Genomic DNA, 17,918 nt, shown 5'->3' with positions numbered 1-17,918 from the left:
GGGGAGAAAGGAGAAGCCAAGCCTGGATGGAATTAAAAGGCCAGTGAACAACATCCAGGGGCTGGGTCAGCAGAAAAAGTTCAGAGAAGGTATAAATATCAACTTTTGCGAACCTCAGTGGCAGCCAGCAGGACCCAGCTGCGTTATGAGAATTGCTCTGGAAGACTAAATACCATAGCCTTTCACACAATCCACACAGTTTTTGGCCAGTTCAGTTCAGCACCTCCAGTTACATTCAGTAACTTTCTCACTCTCTCCCACCAAAAGGAAAATAACAGGAAAGAAATGGTCCTCACACCCCTGCTCTCTTCTTCCTCCTCCCATTTCCCCTCTCCCTCACCCTCTCCCTATTTACACTGACACTTAGGACTTGAAGCCCAAGCTCTGCCTGCTTTAATCCACAGGCAGGAGTCACGTCTCTTTCAGAATATTAGCAAAACCCCCTAAACCTCACACAGTAAATATAAACCTAAAATTTCTAGAAGTTCACATACCCCACCATTCGCACCAGGACATTTCCTGGAAATCTGTGAACACATTCCTTGTCAGGTACACATCCACTAGAAAACCATCAACAACCAAACGAGGTCTGAAGGAAAATGAACGAGAAGTTTCCTTAAGGTAGCCCAGAGCAGCAGGGGAATACCGAGTTTGGGATGGCTGTTTAATCTGGGGAAAGTCATTTCCTCCCTCCCTGACTGACTGAGTTTCCTCAATTACCAGGCCATAGAAGTGGAGGAGATGGTCCTTAAGACATCTTCCAGCTCAAAAGTTCTGTGAAGGTCCATGTTGCCACAAGAGCCACACACACACACACACACACACACACACACACACACACACACAGAGTCAGGAAATGCTGGAAAGAGTCCATTTCAGCTTGAAGGTCTTCTTCCTCTTAGCGCTCACTCAAAAATTTTAGTTCCTTGCATTTGTATTTCATTACAACCACAATGTGTGAAACGTCTCACAGAAACCATTCCCATAACACTAGCAATACAGAGAGTGTGTGGCTAAAGTGAGTCAAAGCTTGTCTCAAAATAATCAGGACACTTACAATCCACATGCACAGTAAGTGATTTCTAAAGAAACTGGCACTGGGACAAGACAACTACTGAAAAAATTTAGGGGACCATATTATTCACGGAGGCTTCTGTGACTGCCAAAAGAGTAATCTTGTGCAGATTAACTGTCAATAAAATTTTTCAACAAAATGATTTCCAAAGTAAATATCTCAGTACATGTTTCTCCATTTGTATCAAAGTAATAAATACACAGTGTTTGTTTGTTTGTGTGTTTGTTTTTAATCAAATAGGACTATAACAAAATGCAGTAGTCCTGCCTCAGTCCTTCTTTCAAGGAAGGGGCTACCGCCATCTCTTTGTCCTGACATTCAGTCATTTCTAAATAGTACACTTGTACTGCTATTTTCTGAGTGTAAGTCAGACATTATTTCCAAAATTTTTGCTACAGCCATTAAAGCCTTACCTCTGTTATATCCACTCTTCCAGTCTCTATCCATTTTTTTTTATTTCTGATATCATAATTTCCAGGATTCCTTTCTTATAGCATTCCTTATATTCCTTTTTTATACCATCCTGCTCTTATTGCGAAGAGGCAATGATTCTCCCATCTCTCTGAGGATATTATATCATTTTCTCCCTTTCCGCTAACTTTCTTTTTCCTGTGAGTTGGATTTGGCTTTAGCAATGGAAGCTTCCCTCAAACGTCAGACTCCTGGCAGCCCCTCACATTTCAAAATGAGGCAGTCAAATGCCCAAGCTCTATGTGCTTGGATGTGACCTGCCGACTGGTAGACTCACGGGAGGTCATCAAATTCCAGGCTGTAACTATGCTATCCTCCCAATAAAAGCATCCTCTGATCTGGGGCTGGTATAGCTTCAGGAATTCTGGGGTTTCCCAGTCTTGAGGTCCCTTCATCTTCTTGGTGTCAACCCAGAACCTCACCCTTCTCTTCTCTGGGACAGATCCCAAGGCAGAGTTCAATTTCTCTAGAGAATATATAAATCCATATTCTGCTGTGCGGGTTAAGGAAGAAGAGGAGAGATCTGAGAAGCAGAGCACACGGTTTACATACCTCAACCAAACTCCTGGATTTTAACCCCAAACATCTCCCACTTTCCCCGGACCCAAACTCAGGCGGTAGTAGTGACTCGACATCAGGGGTCTTACAAAGTCTGGGGCGTGCAGTAAGAAGCCTCCCACCACCACCCTCTGGCCTGGACCCCTCAGTAGTTACCACTCTGCCATCATCTGCCAACACGTGATGCCTGGCCCATCCAAAGCCACTTCGTCTCCACCTCCTTTTGGCCACATTACTTTTCTTTCTTTCTTTTGTTCTTTGGCTGTAATTATAGTGTCGTTATGGCTGCAAGCAGCGATAAACGTATCTCCACTCTTCTACTTTTAACTACAAGTTCTGTCTTCAACTTATTCTTAGGAAGAGTCCTAAAATGGCCTCATTACCATACGCAGGGCACTGGCTTCACATGGCGGTAGTGTGCAGACAAGCCTTGCTTCTCACAGTCCCGAATTCCAAAAGACAATCTTGCCGAATATGTAACTGTCAGTTAAGTATTCTTTTCATGATTAGGTCTTATTTGGAATGTGAATTTAATATTTACAATATGATACACAGTCATTTCATACATAGCAAATTTTTATAGTTATAGCATCAGATTACATGTCTTTCCTTTATTTTTAAATGTGAAATTGTACTGTACATTCAGTAATTCAATCCAGCCAAATTACGGCTGCTATTTGGGGACAGCAATTCACTTCACAGACTGAAAATAAAAAATTGCATTAAAATTTTATTACAAATTCAAATAGGGGCGCCTGGGTGGCTTAGTTGGTTAAGTATCTGATTCTTGATATCAACTCAGATCATGACCTCAGAGTCATGAGATCAAGACCCTTGTTGGGCTACAGGCTAAGTGTGGAGCTCGTGGGCATGTGCGTTCGGGGGAGGGGCAGAGGACAGAGAATCTTAAGCAGGCTCCACAGTTAGCCTGGAGCCCAACCGTATCAAGCATGTTAATAATGAAAGACAAGGGGTACCTGGGTGGCTCAGTCAGTTAAGCGCCAGATTTCAGCTCAGGTCATGATCTCACAGTTCGTGGGTTCGAGCCCCGCATCAGGCTCTGTGCTGACAGCTCAGAGCCTGGAGCCTGCTTCGGATTCTGTGTCTCCCTCTCTCTGCCCCTCCCCCCACTCGCACTCTGTCTCTCTCTCTCAAAAATAAATATTTTTAAAAAATAAAAAATAATAATAATAAAGACAAAATACCCAGTACAGACAGCCCTATAACCCAAATGCTCAGTACCTTGTGAGCAATTAAGAGGCCTACCTGTAAGTTTTAAAAACACAGAAATTCTTCCCATCTGGGCTGAAAGGGAACAGGCATGTTTCTAATAGTAACATTATGAAATACAGAAATAATTTATCAAGACCTTCTTTTGAACCAGAAAAAAAATCAAAATTGGATGCCAATATTTCCCCACAAAATCCAGTGAAACTGACTATGGGGACCTAAGGAGGGTGGAAACATCTCAGGTGAAGAAACATAAGGTTTGCCAGCAAATTCATAAAATTGCAAACTTTTGCCCAAATTACTTGGTTTAGAAGCTTACATATAGCCTGTTCGATTAAGTCACTGCAAGTCACAAAAGCCCATTAAAAATATTTTATCCACATTTTGACATATCTTTCATGTATCACAAAAAGATAAGTGATAGAAAGAAAGCAAGAAATGCAATAATGTGTTTTTTCCTTTATTTTTTTTAAATCTTTGTGTTTCTGAGATAGTTGAAGTAAAAAGATCAAAGGAACTATTAAATGACTTTAAAGCCAAGTAAATATTAATGTTGTGCTCCATGGATTCTGATCTAGGAATATTCAACATTCCCTAACATTCAAAACAGAGCATCTGAAAAATGTATTGCCTTGCTCTTTTCCATCAGATCATTAATTTGAGCAAAAGGATTGTTCTGCTCTTATTCAAATGGTAATAATTCTTTCAATGATAATAATCAATTAGTCTTGATAAGAGGAATAGAGATGAATGATGTTAAAATATTTACAAACAATATTTATAGCATTTAATTCACAATTTACCTAGTGGGCATGACAATTTAATAGCCTAGGGAAGGAAGTATAATCAATTCAATCACCAAATTTAAGAATTACCAAGTTTCCTTCATAACTACAAATGTCTTTTTTTTTAAGTGTATTTATTTTGAGAGAGGAGGAGAAGGGGGGGGAGGGAGAGGGAGGGAGGGAGGGAGGGAGGGAGAGAGAGAGAGAGAGAGAGAGAGATATGCACATGAGCAGGGGAGGGGCAGAGAGAGAGGCACAGAGAAAGAGAACCCCAAGCAGGCTCAGCGCTGCCAGTGTGGGGGTCCAAAGTGGGGCTCGAACCCAGGAACCATAAGATCATGACCTAAGCCAAAATCAAGAGTCAGACACTTTACTGAGTCACCCTAGCACCCTAACTACAAATGTCATTATTCCTTAAATGGGGGAATCAGACCCTGAACCCCCAGGCAGACCAAAATAGTGCCAGTCTCTATATTTAAACAGAAGTGTATCTTCTAAAAACGTCAAAATCAAATCTGCCCTGCACATTTTCCTATGACTTAAGTCTAAAGTGTTCTAGTCATTAATCTTTGATACATGTACCCAGTCCCTACATGTTGAACATTGTTCAATGGCAGTGACATGAAATGGTCCACAAAATCTTTTTTACTTTTTCTTCAACACTCTGCCCACCAAAATATCAGTCTCACTTAACAGGCCCCTGGGGGGAAAACATTTCTAAGTCAGTTTCTTTAATTTCCAATACCTAATAAGAACAGACAGAGGCCCTAGGAGGCAAGTCACAATGGTGAGTTAGGTGACTGAAATAAATTCCAGGCCCACAGAGTCACCTGCAGGGCCACTGTGAAAAGGCACTCACAAACTTTTGGGCATCGGCTCATAAAGGTGCCCAGACAAGAGGTGGTAAATCCAATGGACACACTCAATGGGCGTTCACTAACATAGGACACACCGTAGAGAGTCACGAAGACCATTTGCCACACAAATACCCAGACAACTAAAGTCTTTACTGAACGAACAGAAACAACGAAATCCCAAACAAAGTCGCATACATGCTAAGCAATAGAAAACAGTTTCCATTTTTTTAATGTATAGTTTTTTACATTTTCTTGTAACAAAATAACTTTGGACAGATTGCCTATAATTATTATTTGCTTGGAGTTAAAGACTAAGCACTGAGAAGCGCTACAGGATGGTGATGAAGAGTGTGGCACCCACTTTTAATTTCTAACCCTGGTGCTCACTCCCTGCGCTGAGCCAGGTAAGTTAGGTAGGCACTCCGTGCCTTGGTTTCCTGGTAAAATGGGGATAATGATAGAAATGCCACATTCATAGGGTTGTCATGAGAATGAAATGAATTCATATGTGTACATCTCTATGTATATACACATATATGTGTATACAAACACATACGAATACACGGGGTCGGGGGAAGGTGTGTGGTGTGTGTAGAAATAATATTAAAAGTTAAATAAAGATGCGCGTAGTAAGCATGCAAAAACAATTTAAGCTATACTTCTTATTCCTGCAACACTACTTACACACCAAATTACTTCATGTAGTGTTTCAGGTTCGAGTTAAGCAAACACTAAACATGCAAATGTGTTTAACATGATGTGTTAGAGATACCTAAACTTATCAGCTGATTCCAAACATCTGTGCCCATATGGCCACTGATGAACGATAAGCTTATCTGAGTGATTGAGTGATTTCAACCAGTACCTTCCCCCACCACACTCCCACTGGCAGGAAGAGGCCATAAGAGAACCTGGTACATAAAGCACAAGGAGAATCTCTGAGTTGGGAAGGTACTTAACAGATTTGTACATAGCTGACTCAGGTGAATATTCCCAGTATTAAATGAGGCTTCTGTGAATCTATCATCAGCCTGAATTCTAATACTTCACTGCATGACTGAAAGGAAGGGGTGGAAAAGAGAGTAAGTGGCACTAAATTATCTCATTGCTGTTTTCACACTAATTTGGTTTTTTTTTAATTTTTTTAACATTTATTTAGTTTTTGAGAGAGAGAGAGGGAGAGACAGCACACGAGCAGGGGAGGGGCAGAGAGAGAGGGAGACACAGAACTAGAAGCAGGCTCCAGGCTCTGAGCTGTCAGCACAGAGCCCAACGTGGGGCTCAAACTCACCAGTGTAGCCATGAGATCATGACCTGAGCCAAAGCCAGCTGTTTAACCGACTGAGCCACCCAGGCACCCCTACGCTAATTTGTTTTAATTAATGTTTTCACCTCTATAAGCCTCCCTTTGAGAAACTGTCTTTTGCTCCAGAATGCCACGCCTGTCTCAATCTTATGCTTCCTCAATCTCCTGCTAACCCCCTGACTCCTGACCTGATGAAATCCAGCCAGAATCAGGCATGTGCCAACCAATTCAGAGACTGGAAACATGATCGACATCCATTCAGACAGACCTAGTAACTTGGGCCAAGAGATGTAGTGGTTATCTCCCTCAACAGTCTGCAGAAAGTCAAGAGCAAATGATGCAAGAGGCAACAGAGGACAAGAAGGAAGGCGGGAAATAGTAATAATGGCAAGGACAAAAGAACGTCTAACAGTACTAGCCAAACACTGTTAACTCACTGTATCTTCATAGCAACTCTACAGATCCACTCAAATGTCACAGAGCCATCAAGTTGCTTCTTAGTCCCCAAAGTTCACTTTTTTTAAGATTTTATTAATTTATTTTGAGAGACAGAGAGAGAGAGAGAGCACATGCACACACATAAATGGAGAGTGGGCAGACAGAGAGAGAAAGAGAGAATCCCAAGCAGGCTCCGTGCGATTAACACAGAGCCCAACACAGGGCTCAGACCCATGAACCATGACATCATGTCCTAGCCAAAATCAAGAGTTGGACACAACTGACTGAGCCGCCCAGGCACCGGAGTTTACATTTTCAAAACTTTACTTTAAAAGTTTGGGTCCAAAAACTGAAAAATAGATACAATGTCTCAAATAAATCTTACGGTATATAAAATCTTATGGTAAATGGTAAATAAAATATAGGCAAACCTACCAGACTCCTTTATTGAAGAAAGGACAAAGACAAAAGCACAGGGATATTAGTAAACTAAATTACTCTTGGGGAACAATAATCTAAATCCCTAATCCATGCAAATGTCTCAAAAGTAAATAATTTAAAGCATTTTAGCAACCTATCCATAAGTGTCAAGATCTCTGGCAAAAGAAAACATGCAACGATAGAAACACGGCACTGCACTCAAACACACCCCAAAACAGCACTGCCTAGGGAAAGGCCTGATCACCAGATCACGATATTTAAAGGAGTGAAGTGCATATGGCTGAATTCAGAAAAATATGAAAGATTAATTTTTAAAAGCACAATTAAAGGGGCGCCTGGGTGGCTCAGTCGGTTAAGTGTCCGACTTCGGCTCAGGTCATGATCTCAGAGTCCGTGGGTTTGAGCCCCATGTCGGTCTCTGTGCCGACAGCTGGGAGCCCGGAGCCTACTTCGGATTCTGTGTCTCCTCCCTCTATCTCTGCCTCTCCCCCACTCACGCCCTGTCTCTGATCCTCAAAAATAAATACACATTTAAAAAAAATGTTTAAGCCTAATTAAATATTATAAACATTTACTTTAATTCAAACAAATTTTAAACAAATTTGTTTTTCTATTTTTTCAGTAGACATTGCAAAGGAATTAGATGAAGCTATCTTTATGCCCATCTTCTAAGCAAACACAAAAGGAGTTAAGAAAGAAGGAATACAATGAAGGAAGATTTTTCCTTAATAAACTGGGAGTGACAGAGAAACCCAGAGCACTGTATCATTACCAGATTACTGTGCAGCTTCATAACAGCTGCCAAATATTTTCAGTATATATTACAGAGTATTAAAAAATACTAAACGCAGAGTACCTAAGCCAAAAATGAAACTCAGAAGGGATAACAGATCAGACAATGGTAAAACATAAGGACTTGAGGTCTGTCAAAAAAAAATAATCCCATCTGGAAGCTATTTTCAGGAAAGGAAAGAATAAAACCCAGAAAGAAAGCTTCTATTAAGAATTCCATACTGTGAGAATAGAAATACATACACACAACCATGGGAAAGTACCATGAGATATGATCATATAGCAAAGAGTTTCTTAGCAGGAAAGTCTGAAGACCTCATTTTTTAAATTAATTATTGAAAAGAAAGAAAAGGGTAGATATTATCCTCATATTACAACAGTCTGATAACTTACTGAGATACCAGGATCTTTTAAATTTGCTGCTGATTTAAGGAAGATCACTAGAGAATTTTTTCCCATCTCTATTTTCAAAAATGATTTTATAAATTTGTTACGTGACTTACAAGAAAAGGATGCAACTCGTCAAAAGTCTGTTAGTCTAGACATCACATATAGCTGAAGAGATAGTTTTAGCTTTCTCCCTATCATTCACTATCCCATTATGAGGTTCCAGAAAAAAGGTCTTTTGGGGCCTCAGGGCCAGGAGAAAAAAATACTGTGTTTCACATTAGCAAACACCTTTTTAAAAATTTATGGATGGGTGCCTGGTTGGCTTAGTCGGTAGAGCACACAACTCTTGATCTCAGGGTTATGAGTTCAAGCCCCACATTGGGCATGGAACCTACTTTAAAAAAACAAATTAATTTCAAAAAAAAAAATAAACATTCATGGATAATGTCAATCTTATTACTAACCATTCTCCTCTCTGCATTGCCTAATACAACACTCAGACAAATTTGCATACAAAGTTTAACGGTGGGACAGCAAGCAGAACTTCTATGAACTAACACCTCTTGGCCTTATCTAACTAATCAACTCATTCTACCCCCTCTGCATTTTTGTTGAGTTTTTTTTTTTTTTTTTTTCAAATTCTACTCTTTATGTGACTTTCTGTAGGAGTCTGGAATAAGATGGAGTGTAATCTTTTAAGTATAACCAAAAACTTGTAAGACTTGACTACTAAACGTGTTCTCATTTATGAAACAGAAACACTTCCATCTTCCCCAAAGAATCACTGTAGGGAGGAAATAAAATCATGTATTTGAAAAGTTTCAGCACATAAGCTTATTAGCTCTTGGTCTCCTTCCACTCTTTTAGGAAATACTTTCTCAATATAAAATTAATTTTCCTTACGCGCTCTGAGTTAGCAGGCAATCAATTCGTTCACACATTGCTAATTTTTATGGTGTAACTAACTGGTTACAATTTTAAAAGGTTAATGTATATCCAGATACTTCCCGTAAAAAACACTGACTCTGGCCAAGACTCCCAGACCTATATATTAGGTGAAGTAAAAGTTTAACAAATCCTGCTGAATTTTAAATGAGGGTCATGTCAATGAAGATACTGCTAACAAAGAGACTGGGATACTAATATATTTCCCAGACCTGCTAATTTCCGATGTTTTCTTTTAACCAAACCGCATTTCCCAACTCAAATGGCGCACCCAGGAGCCCGCTGAAACACAACCTACATGAATGAGAGCTAAGAGGTCAGTAAGTGCCAACCACCACCGCTTACGTCCAAATGAGAATCGATATCAGCCCGCGTGCCTTTTAATACAATAACGAAACAAGAGAAGCAGTGAAGGATGAAGCGCTTGGGGGAGACAGATCCTGAAATCCTTCAGCTGTCTCTTCCATTTTGGAGGGAGGGAGCGTACAGGGAACCGTCCTGATCAGGATGACAAGGAGCCACGAGGCACCGACTGCTGAGATGAGCCTACGCAACTTACGTGAGTACGTCACAGTGTCCTCACCCACGATGGTCATCGCAGCTACCCACTCCTCGGGACCATCACAAAGCAGTTCCAAGGATCCTAAGGTGGCAGATCCCTACTAAGGCCACACTGCCACACTGGGGTATGCAGCCTGCCCACTGCATGAGGACACCAGGCCAGAGTGGCATAGGGGACTGAAACCCAGCCAGCACAGGGGCTCTGAGGAAAAGAACACCTTCTTCTTGGCACAGAGGCACAGCCCACTAAGTAGGTTGTGTCCATCACAATGTGTCTCTCCAGAAGAGATGCCTTTGTCTGATTGTCCACCTAGAAGGGCCACTTTGGCCAATATTCATAAAGACAAAATATCACCAAGCAGCAGCCCTACCTAACAGATCCCCTAAATTCACCACTTCTCTGATACCTCCTTCTGGAGCATCTATGGTGACTGCTACGAAAACAGGAACACGAGTCTGGAATGCAGCCCTAACCAAGTAGCGGCAGAACCTCAGCCAGTTTCCCCATCCCTGACCTCTTCCATCACACCAAAAACCCAAATCTTCCCCTCTCCACCCCACACTGTGCCCATGTCCTGCCCACATTCCCCTCAGTCCTGGAACAGTGCCCTGACCGATGGCCCCTGCCGGGCCTGGAGGAGGACCCAGGAAGCCGCAGGAAGGGGGATCATCTACAGATAAGGGCAAGCCCCAGACCCCACTTCCTGACCCTGCCGGGTGAACTTACAAGGCATTTTATCAAGACACAATGTTGTAAGGGGTCATTACTTCTAATGGCGCTTTTAGTGCTGTATTGTCTTTCAGCTACCATTAAATGTGAAATAGGATTCCACAAGCCAATCCGTATTCCAAAGTTTCAAACAAGCAAATTAGAAACTTTTTATAGCAGGTAAGTGCCCAGGCCTTCAGTCCTAGCCTCCTCCTCTTGACCTCAAGCAAGTCACCGGACCTCACTAAACTTCAGTTTCCAGGAAAGAAAGAAAAGGAAGCAAGGAAGGGAGGAAGGGAGACAAAAAGGGGAAGGGATAATGAAATATCTTCCTCCCACATCTGTTGTGAACACTGCAAAATGCAGTACAGGAAAGCATCCAGCAGAGAGCAAACCCCGAGAAAAGAGTCCCTATCGCAGACGCACAGTCCCTGGAATTCACGATGCCAGCATCCCAAAAGTTCTGGAAACCAAAGGTTTTGTCGTAACCCATTTGGCAGCAAAACAAGACCTGAACTGCCCCTGAGGCTATTTATAACCTTGTTTGTGTCCCATGTAGTATGAATATTCATACACTTTGCTGCGGAAATATTAATATACTTAATTACAGGGTGCTGTTCCAAACTCCCCCAAAGACACTGCATAATATGTGATGTATGTACCCTAAGCTGTCTGAAAGTTTAAAAAAACATTAATCCTGAAACACACCTGGTTCCCAGGGTCTGGGATGAGAGATTGAGAGTGTATCATAACCCATCCGTCAATCCAGGAAGGCGGCAGCTCGCTCAATCTACCCAACAGCGGTCTTAGACGCCAAACTGCAACATTTCCCACGGGCAAGCGGTCCGGATTTCTGAGAGCAGCAGGGGCTCCGCCCTGGGACAGGTGAAATCAGCATCCTGGTCTCAGCTGGCCAGGCCCAGGGCCTGAGGAGGAAAGAGCCGAAGGCTGTGCAGAAAGGGAATGTGGAGACCTGGCCCAGCACAAGTACTCCGCTTGCTCTCGGGAGGACCCAAGCCATCAGGCACATTCGTGGAACTTGTTTAGTTACTTTTTTTTTTCTAGATTTTCAAAGTGAATCTAGTTTTCATTCCCAACACTGGCTCCCTTGAGTCTGGGCATACTGCCACTGAATCACAAGGGCCACTCAAAGGGTTGTTTTTTTAAGCTGTTGAAAACATTAAGCTAAATAAGTGAATATTCTCCAGCCTCCCTCACCGTGCCCTTATACATCCTCACCATCCATTAAAATGACACTCCGTTCATTCCAAAAATATGCCACTCTTAGTAGATTATATATATCATGTGTACACTATAAATGATAAATATGAGTATTAATGAAACTGCAACAAGGGGAAAGTGGAAAACTAAGAAGTACATCAAATTACTGTTTCTCTTTAGAGGACCACTCAAAGACCGATACTACAGAGGCCCTGCCTGAAACACCACCTTTTCAAAGGCTCTTATTCTGGCCCCCTTCCAGTCCCACCCCTCCCTATGGGACAGAGACATCGCAGAGCCAAGTGGATGGACATGGGCACACATGGAGAGCCCATACAACCTCTTTCAAAACATACACTAGGCACCCAGGCTCCTTATAATCCCACCCAAATGAGCCCTGAGCTCGCTTCCCAAGGAGCTCACTTCTCACACCACTGTTTGCAAGTGAGACAGGAGACAGACCCCAGATGTCTGGCCAGGGAGACCACCGACTTGTGTGTGCAAAGCCCTCGTCAGTACAGAATGAAGCCCCCGTGACAAAACAAAGGAGAAAGTCCGAGCCAGCTCTCTCCCCCACCATGCTCTGGCACAGAACTCCGAGGAGTTGGAGAATTCTAAATTCAAACCTGGCTCACCAAGTTGTTATAAATAAAAGTATATTTAGCATTATCCATTCTCCCTTTTTTTTTTTTTTTTTTTTTGGTCAGAAATCCAGCCCTCTCCCCTCTCCCGGTCAGTTTTAGCTCAGCACAGGGCTGCCTCACGGCAAAACACATTTCTCAAGGTCCGCTGCAGCCAAATGAGGCCATGTAACTTAGCTGCCACCAGCGGGATGGCAAGCGAATTGTGCATGCAACTGCTAGGTCACATCCTTTAAAAAGGAAATTGTTTTTTTTCTCCCTTCCTCTCTTCGCCTTCCTTTGGACTACAACTTGGACATAGTATTGAGGTGCCAGCCACAACCGAGAAGATGAGACAACAATGTGGGATGCCAAATAACAAGAAAGAAGGGACCAGGATCCCTGAGAGGCCGTATGGAGCAGAGCCACCAATATCACTCATCAAGTCTGAACTGTAAGGTGAGAGAGAAATAAACCTTGATCTTTTTGGGGCCGCTGAATTTTGACATTTCTTTTGGTACATGAGTGCAGCCTCTCTCTCACTAATACATTTGCAAATGACCTAAATAAACTGGCTGTAAATTAGATTTCGAGGAGGTATGTATGCTAAGCCATACCAAGAGTCAACTAGAGGGGTCCCAGACAAAAGACCACAGTACCAAGCCTTTGAAAAGGAAAAAAAGAAAGAAAGAAAGAAAGAAAGAAAGAAAGAAAGAAAGAAAGAAAGAAAGAAAGAAATGGGGGAAAGGGGGAGGGATTTTATATGAAGGCAGAGTTATTTTTTTAAAAATCCTACCAGAAAAATGTGTCAAATATATGGCAAACACACAAGAAAAAAATAAATGAGTTCCATATGAAAATTAATCATGCCACCTAAAAGTGTATAAAATGACCTGAAAATGCTCTATCGTAGAATGTCTTCACAGTAAATACAAAGAGAAAAAGCTTTAAAGCAAAATTCTGGGGATGCCTGAGTGGCTCAGTTGGTTGAGTGTTAAACTCTTGCTTTCGGCTTAGGTTATGGTCTCAAAGTGGTGAGATTGGGCCCCTGAGTCGGGCTTCACGCTGAGCCTGCTTCAGATTCTCTCTCTTTCTCCCTCACAGCCCCTCCTCTACTTGCACACTTGCTCTCTCTCTTGCTGTCTCTCAAAAAATAAAATTAAAAAAAAATTTTAGGGGCACCTGTGTGGCTCAGTCGGTTGAGCATCCGACTCTTGATTTCAGCTCAGATCATGGTCTCAGGGTCATGGGCTTAAGCCCCGAGTCAGGCTCCACACTCAGCATGAAGCATTCACACTTGGTATTCTCTCTCTCTCCCTCTGTCCCTCTCCCCTGCTCATGTTCACTCTCTCTGTCTCTCTTTCTCCCCCCCAAATAAATAAAAATTAAAAATAATTTTTAATAAATAAATAATCTAAATTTTTAAAAAAAGCAAAATTTTGGGGGCACATGGCTGGCTCACTCGGTAAAGCATTGCGACTCTTCATCTCAGGGTCATGACTTCAAGCCCCATATTGGGCATAGAGTTGACTTAAAAAATAATAATAATAGCAATAATAAAAAGCAAAAATTCTGGATGTACTTAAGAAATATTTACATATATTAACATCTTTAATTTTTATAACACAAAGAAGTAGGTACTATTACTACCCTCAATTTATTGATAAGGAAACTGAGACACAAAGCAGCTAAGCAATTTGCCCAAGTTCACAGAGCCAAAAGGTGGCCATGCTTAGATTCAAAACCACATCTGAATAGTGATTCAGAGCTATTGTATACAATATACAAGAGCTATTGTATACAAGATACAAGGCAGTGCTAATAAAATGTTTAAATACTGTAGCGTCTTCTTATTCTGCTTTTCAAATCTTGTATAAAATAATAACATCATGCTATACTTGACATTTAACCCAATTTAGAGATAACATGTTTATCCCAAATGCTATCATACAATCCCTTCTGTAATCCCCAAAACAATATTGTTTGGAAGAATCCAAGTGTGTACAATATTCGGGAAGGTCACAAGATCAGTTCAGACAAAACCGAAATTACAAGAAAGAAGGTAACAGAACGCGACCCTTCGCTGGCATCGCTCTGACAATGAAGCATTAACAATGTGGTTCTCCGGAGCTTATAAAGTGATCAGTGTGAGGTCATCTAGTGCACACTCCTACCCTTACAAACAAATCAATTAACTGTACAGACTGAGTGATTTATTCAAGGTCATAAAGCTAGTTATTTGCAGAAACAAAACAAAACCTAACTCCTCTCTGAGACTAAGGTAAGACCTTTCTTATTAATAGGGCATGCAAGTCCCCTAGAATTTATTAACTAAAGCAGTGATTTTATTTATTTTTTTTTTAAGATTTTATTTTTAAGTAATCTCTACAACCAATGCGGGGCTCGAACTTACAACCCCGAGATCCAGAGTCGCACGCTCCCCCGCCTGAGCCAGTCAGGCGCCCATCAACTAAAGCAGGAATTTTAAATTATGTTCCAAACCCATGAAGAACCCTCAGGGGCCTGGGGTGATCTACCTGCCAGTCCCATCCCCCAAACCCTGCTTTATAGAAAGCTACACCCTGCCTGTCCACCCTGATTAAAGAGAATAGCAATGCATTGTCACATTCCTAAAATGAGCCTCCATCTAAGACTTGTTTCCAGAAGGACTTCTGAGACCAAACAGAGTAAGAAAGGAAAAAAGGAAAGTGAGGAAGGAAGAAAAGGAGGGAGGGAGGGAAGGAGATGGGGGAGGGGAGGGAGAAGAAAGGGAGGATGCGAATCAGTTAACAAAGCAAAATATTAGCCCACTTACTTTCGAGAACCCTATTCTGGGGCCCTTTCGGCATGCTTAACCTAAAGAAAGCTTACTACTGCCAGAATTCATCTCCTAGAAAAACTATCACCATCATTTCATTAAATGGGTATTTTCATGCCAAATAAAAAATTAACATATTCTCAGAATAAAGAGCAAACTTGGAAAAGAAAGTGCAGCTGACTGGCCCAGCAGTGACACACATCTCCATGACATTGGCCTAGTCTTCTCATTTCCCGACTGTTGAAAACATCAAGTGGTCTGCCAATCAGCATTTGGGAAACAGTCACAGGCTAGCTAATCAATCAGTACAATAAAGATCAAAATGATATGTGTCTCAGGGATTACACATTTGTTGAAAGCAATAAAAAGCACAATTTGTTTAGTCACTCAACATCTATTTATTGGGCATATGCTATGTGCCAAGTACTTTTCTGGATACTAGTGATTCAACCCAGACAACCATGTCCTCTGGAGCTCACATTCTGTTTGAGAGACATCAGCATGCCAACCAGTAAACTGTCAAGCATGCTGGTGGCTGATAAGTGCCATGGAACAGAATAAAGCCGGGGAAAATGGTGCAGAGTAAAGAGCGAAGAAGGGAGGCTTTACAGTTTTCACTGGTGGTCTGGTAGGTCCTGGAGAGGAGGGAGTCCCCCATATGGTCACCTGAGGAACGAGTGCTCCAGGCAGGGGCCACCAAGGCAAAGGTCCTGAACTGAGAGACCTTCACCTGGTGAACAAGGAGCAAAAGGGTAAGGGGAGGCGAAGTTGGGCAGGATCACCCAGGACCCTGGAGGTCACTGTAAGGTCTTTAGGCTTTAAAAAAAAATTTTAATGTTTATTTATTCTTGAGAGAGAGACAGAGTATGAGTGGGGTAGAGAGGAGGGAGAGAGACATAGAATCTGAAGCAGGCTCCAGGCTCCAAGCTGTCGGCACAGAACCCGACATGCAGCTCGAACTCACAAACCGTGAGATCATGACCTGAGCCCAAGTCCAACGCTTAACCGACTGAGCCACCCAGGCACCCCTCTTTAGCTTTTATTGTTAGGTAAAATGGGAGGTCACTGCAGAATTGTGAACCCAGGGTGATACGGATCTACTTCAGTTTTCAAGAGGCTCACTCTGCTGCTGGCTGAGACCAGCCTTCGTGGGACAAAGGGGAAAGCAGGGAGACCAGTAAGGAGGGGACTGCAGAAATTGAGGTAAGAATAATGGTGGCCTACAACAAAGCGATAACCGTGGAGATGATACAATGCAACTAGATTCTGGATAAACAGATTGGATGTGGTTATAAGAAAAAGAAAAGACTACAAGGATGCCCCCAAAATGTGCAACCTGAACAACTGGAAGAATCAGATTGCCTTTAAGAAGGAGAGGCAGGAGTGTGGCATCAGGTTTGCCTTACAGGGAGATCAGGAGTTCAGATTTGAACAAGCATGTGGAGATGTCTAGTGTACAAAAGGAAACAGAGGTATGCAGTCCAGGGGCGCCTGGGGGGCTGAGTTGGTTAAGCATCTGGCTCTTGATTTCAGCTCAGGTCATGATCTCATGTTTCATGAGACGGAGCTCTGCATCAGGCTCTGTGCTGTCAGCACAGCTTGGGATTCTCTGTCTCCCTCTTTCTTTGCCCCTCCCCTGAACTCTCTCCCTCTCTCTCTCTCTCAAAAAGAAATAAATAAACATTAAAAAAAAAAAAAAAGAAAGAAAGTATGCAGTTCAGCAGGAGTCAGCAGGAGATCACTGGGTCAGAGCTAGCAATATGAGTCCAGGATTCAGATGGTGTTTCAAACCAAAAGATGGGAGATGACAAAGGGAGCAAGTGGGACAAAGAGGAAGTCCAAGTACTATGCCCTCCAACGTTAGGAAGAAGAATCAGCAAAGGAGAACAAGAGGGACACCAGGAGAGTGTGGGGCATCCTCGAAGCCAAGTGAAGAAAGTGTTTCATGGAGGGTGGAATGATCAACTTTGTGTTGATGCTACTGACAGAGTAAAAACTGGAAACTGACCCCTTCATTTAGCAATAGGGGACTCTGTAGCAACTCTAAGGACACTTTTAGTTGAATAGTTTTATGCCTATTTAAAGTGGCTTCAAGAGAGAATGAGTGGAGAGGAACTGCAACCGTGGGCATATAAAACTCTTGAGGAAGTCTTTCAAAAAGGGCAACAGAAAAATACGGTGGTAGCTGGAGAGAGAGGTGGGATCAAGGGCACAGTTATTTTAGGAGAGGAAAAATAATACTTTCTATGCTGTTGGAAAGGACCCACTAGAGAGGGAATAGTACAGATGCAGAGGAGAGAAGGGAGAGGTCCTTGAGCAAGCAAGAGGATGCATGGTTGGGGTGGCCTTGAGAAAGTGCCAGCTGGAGGCAGATGTGGTGTTGGACCCTGGGGATTCCTCTTCAGTTTACTTCAATTTTCTTAGGACAAGAATAGGCAAAGTCATCAGCTAAGCATCAGGATGGGGAGGAAGGGGTGAATGTTTCCGGAAAGAGAAGACGTGTGAAATAATAATGTAGAACAGCGGAAGGGCGATTGTCAGGCAGCCTTAAGGTCTCTCAGGTGAACATGAATTTCACTGAAGTCAAGCATTAGGGTTGTTTTCCTCCAGCCTTGTTCCTCTGCAGGGGCTGGTACAGAGTAGGTGAAGAGTCAGATTTAGCCAGGGGTGGAGTCTGACACAACTGTGATGAAACAGGAAA

General features: G+C 42.4%; 1 protein-coding gene across 4 annotated transcripts in view; it reads right to left on the bottom strand.

Moving 5' to 3' along the window:
* Positions 1 to 17,918, bottom strand: part of UTRN (utrophin) — a 569,571-nt gene that overhangs the window by 475,844 nt on the left and 75,809 nt on the right. Inside the window, exon 1 of one of the 4 annotated variants that reach the window (XM_078447416.2) lies at positions 11,267 to 12,430. The exons of the other annotated variants lie outside the window; for them this stretch is intronic. Within the exon in view, the coding sequence (XP_078303542.1) occupies positions 11,267 to 11,315 (49 nt within the window). The 5' untranslated portion in view covers positions 11,316 to 12,430. Of the gene's footprint in view, positions 1 to 11,266; positions 12,431 to 17,918 lie in introns of those variants that run through there. 4 annotated transcript variants of the gene reach the window in all.

The sequence above is a fragment of the Panthera onca genome, chromosome B2, assembly GCF_046562875.1.
Source record: "Panthera onca isolate mPanOnc1 chromosome B2, mPanOnc1 haplotype 2, whole genome shotgun sequence".
NCBI classification, from domain to species: domain Eukaryota; kingdom Metazoa; phylum Chordata; class Mammalia; order Carnivora; family Felidae; genus Panthera; species Panthera onca.
The sequence above is the reverse complement of the archived record's forward strand: the minus strand, read 5'-3'. Positions and strand labels throughout refer to the sequence as shown.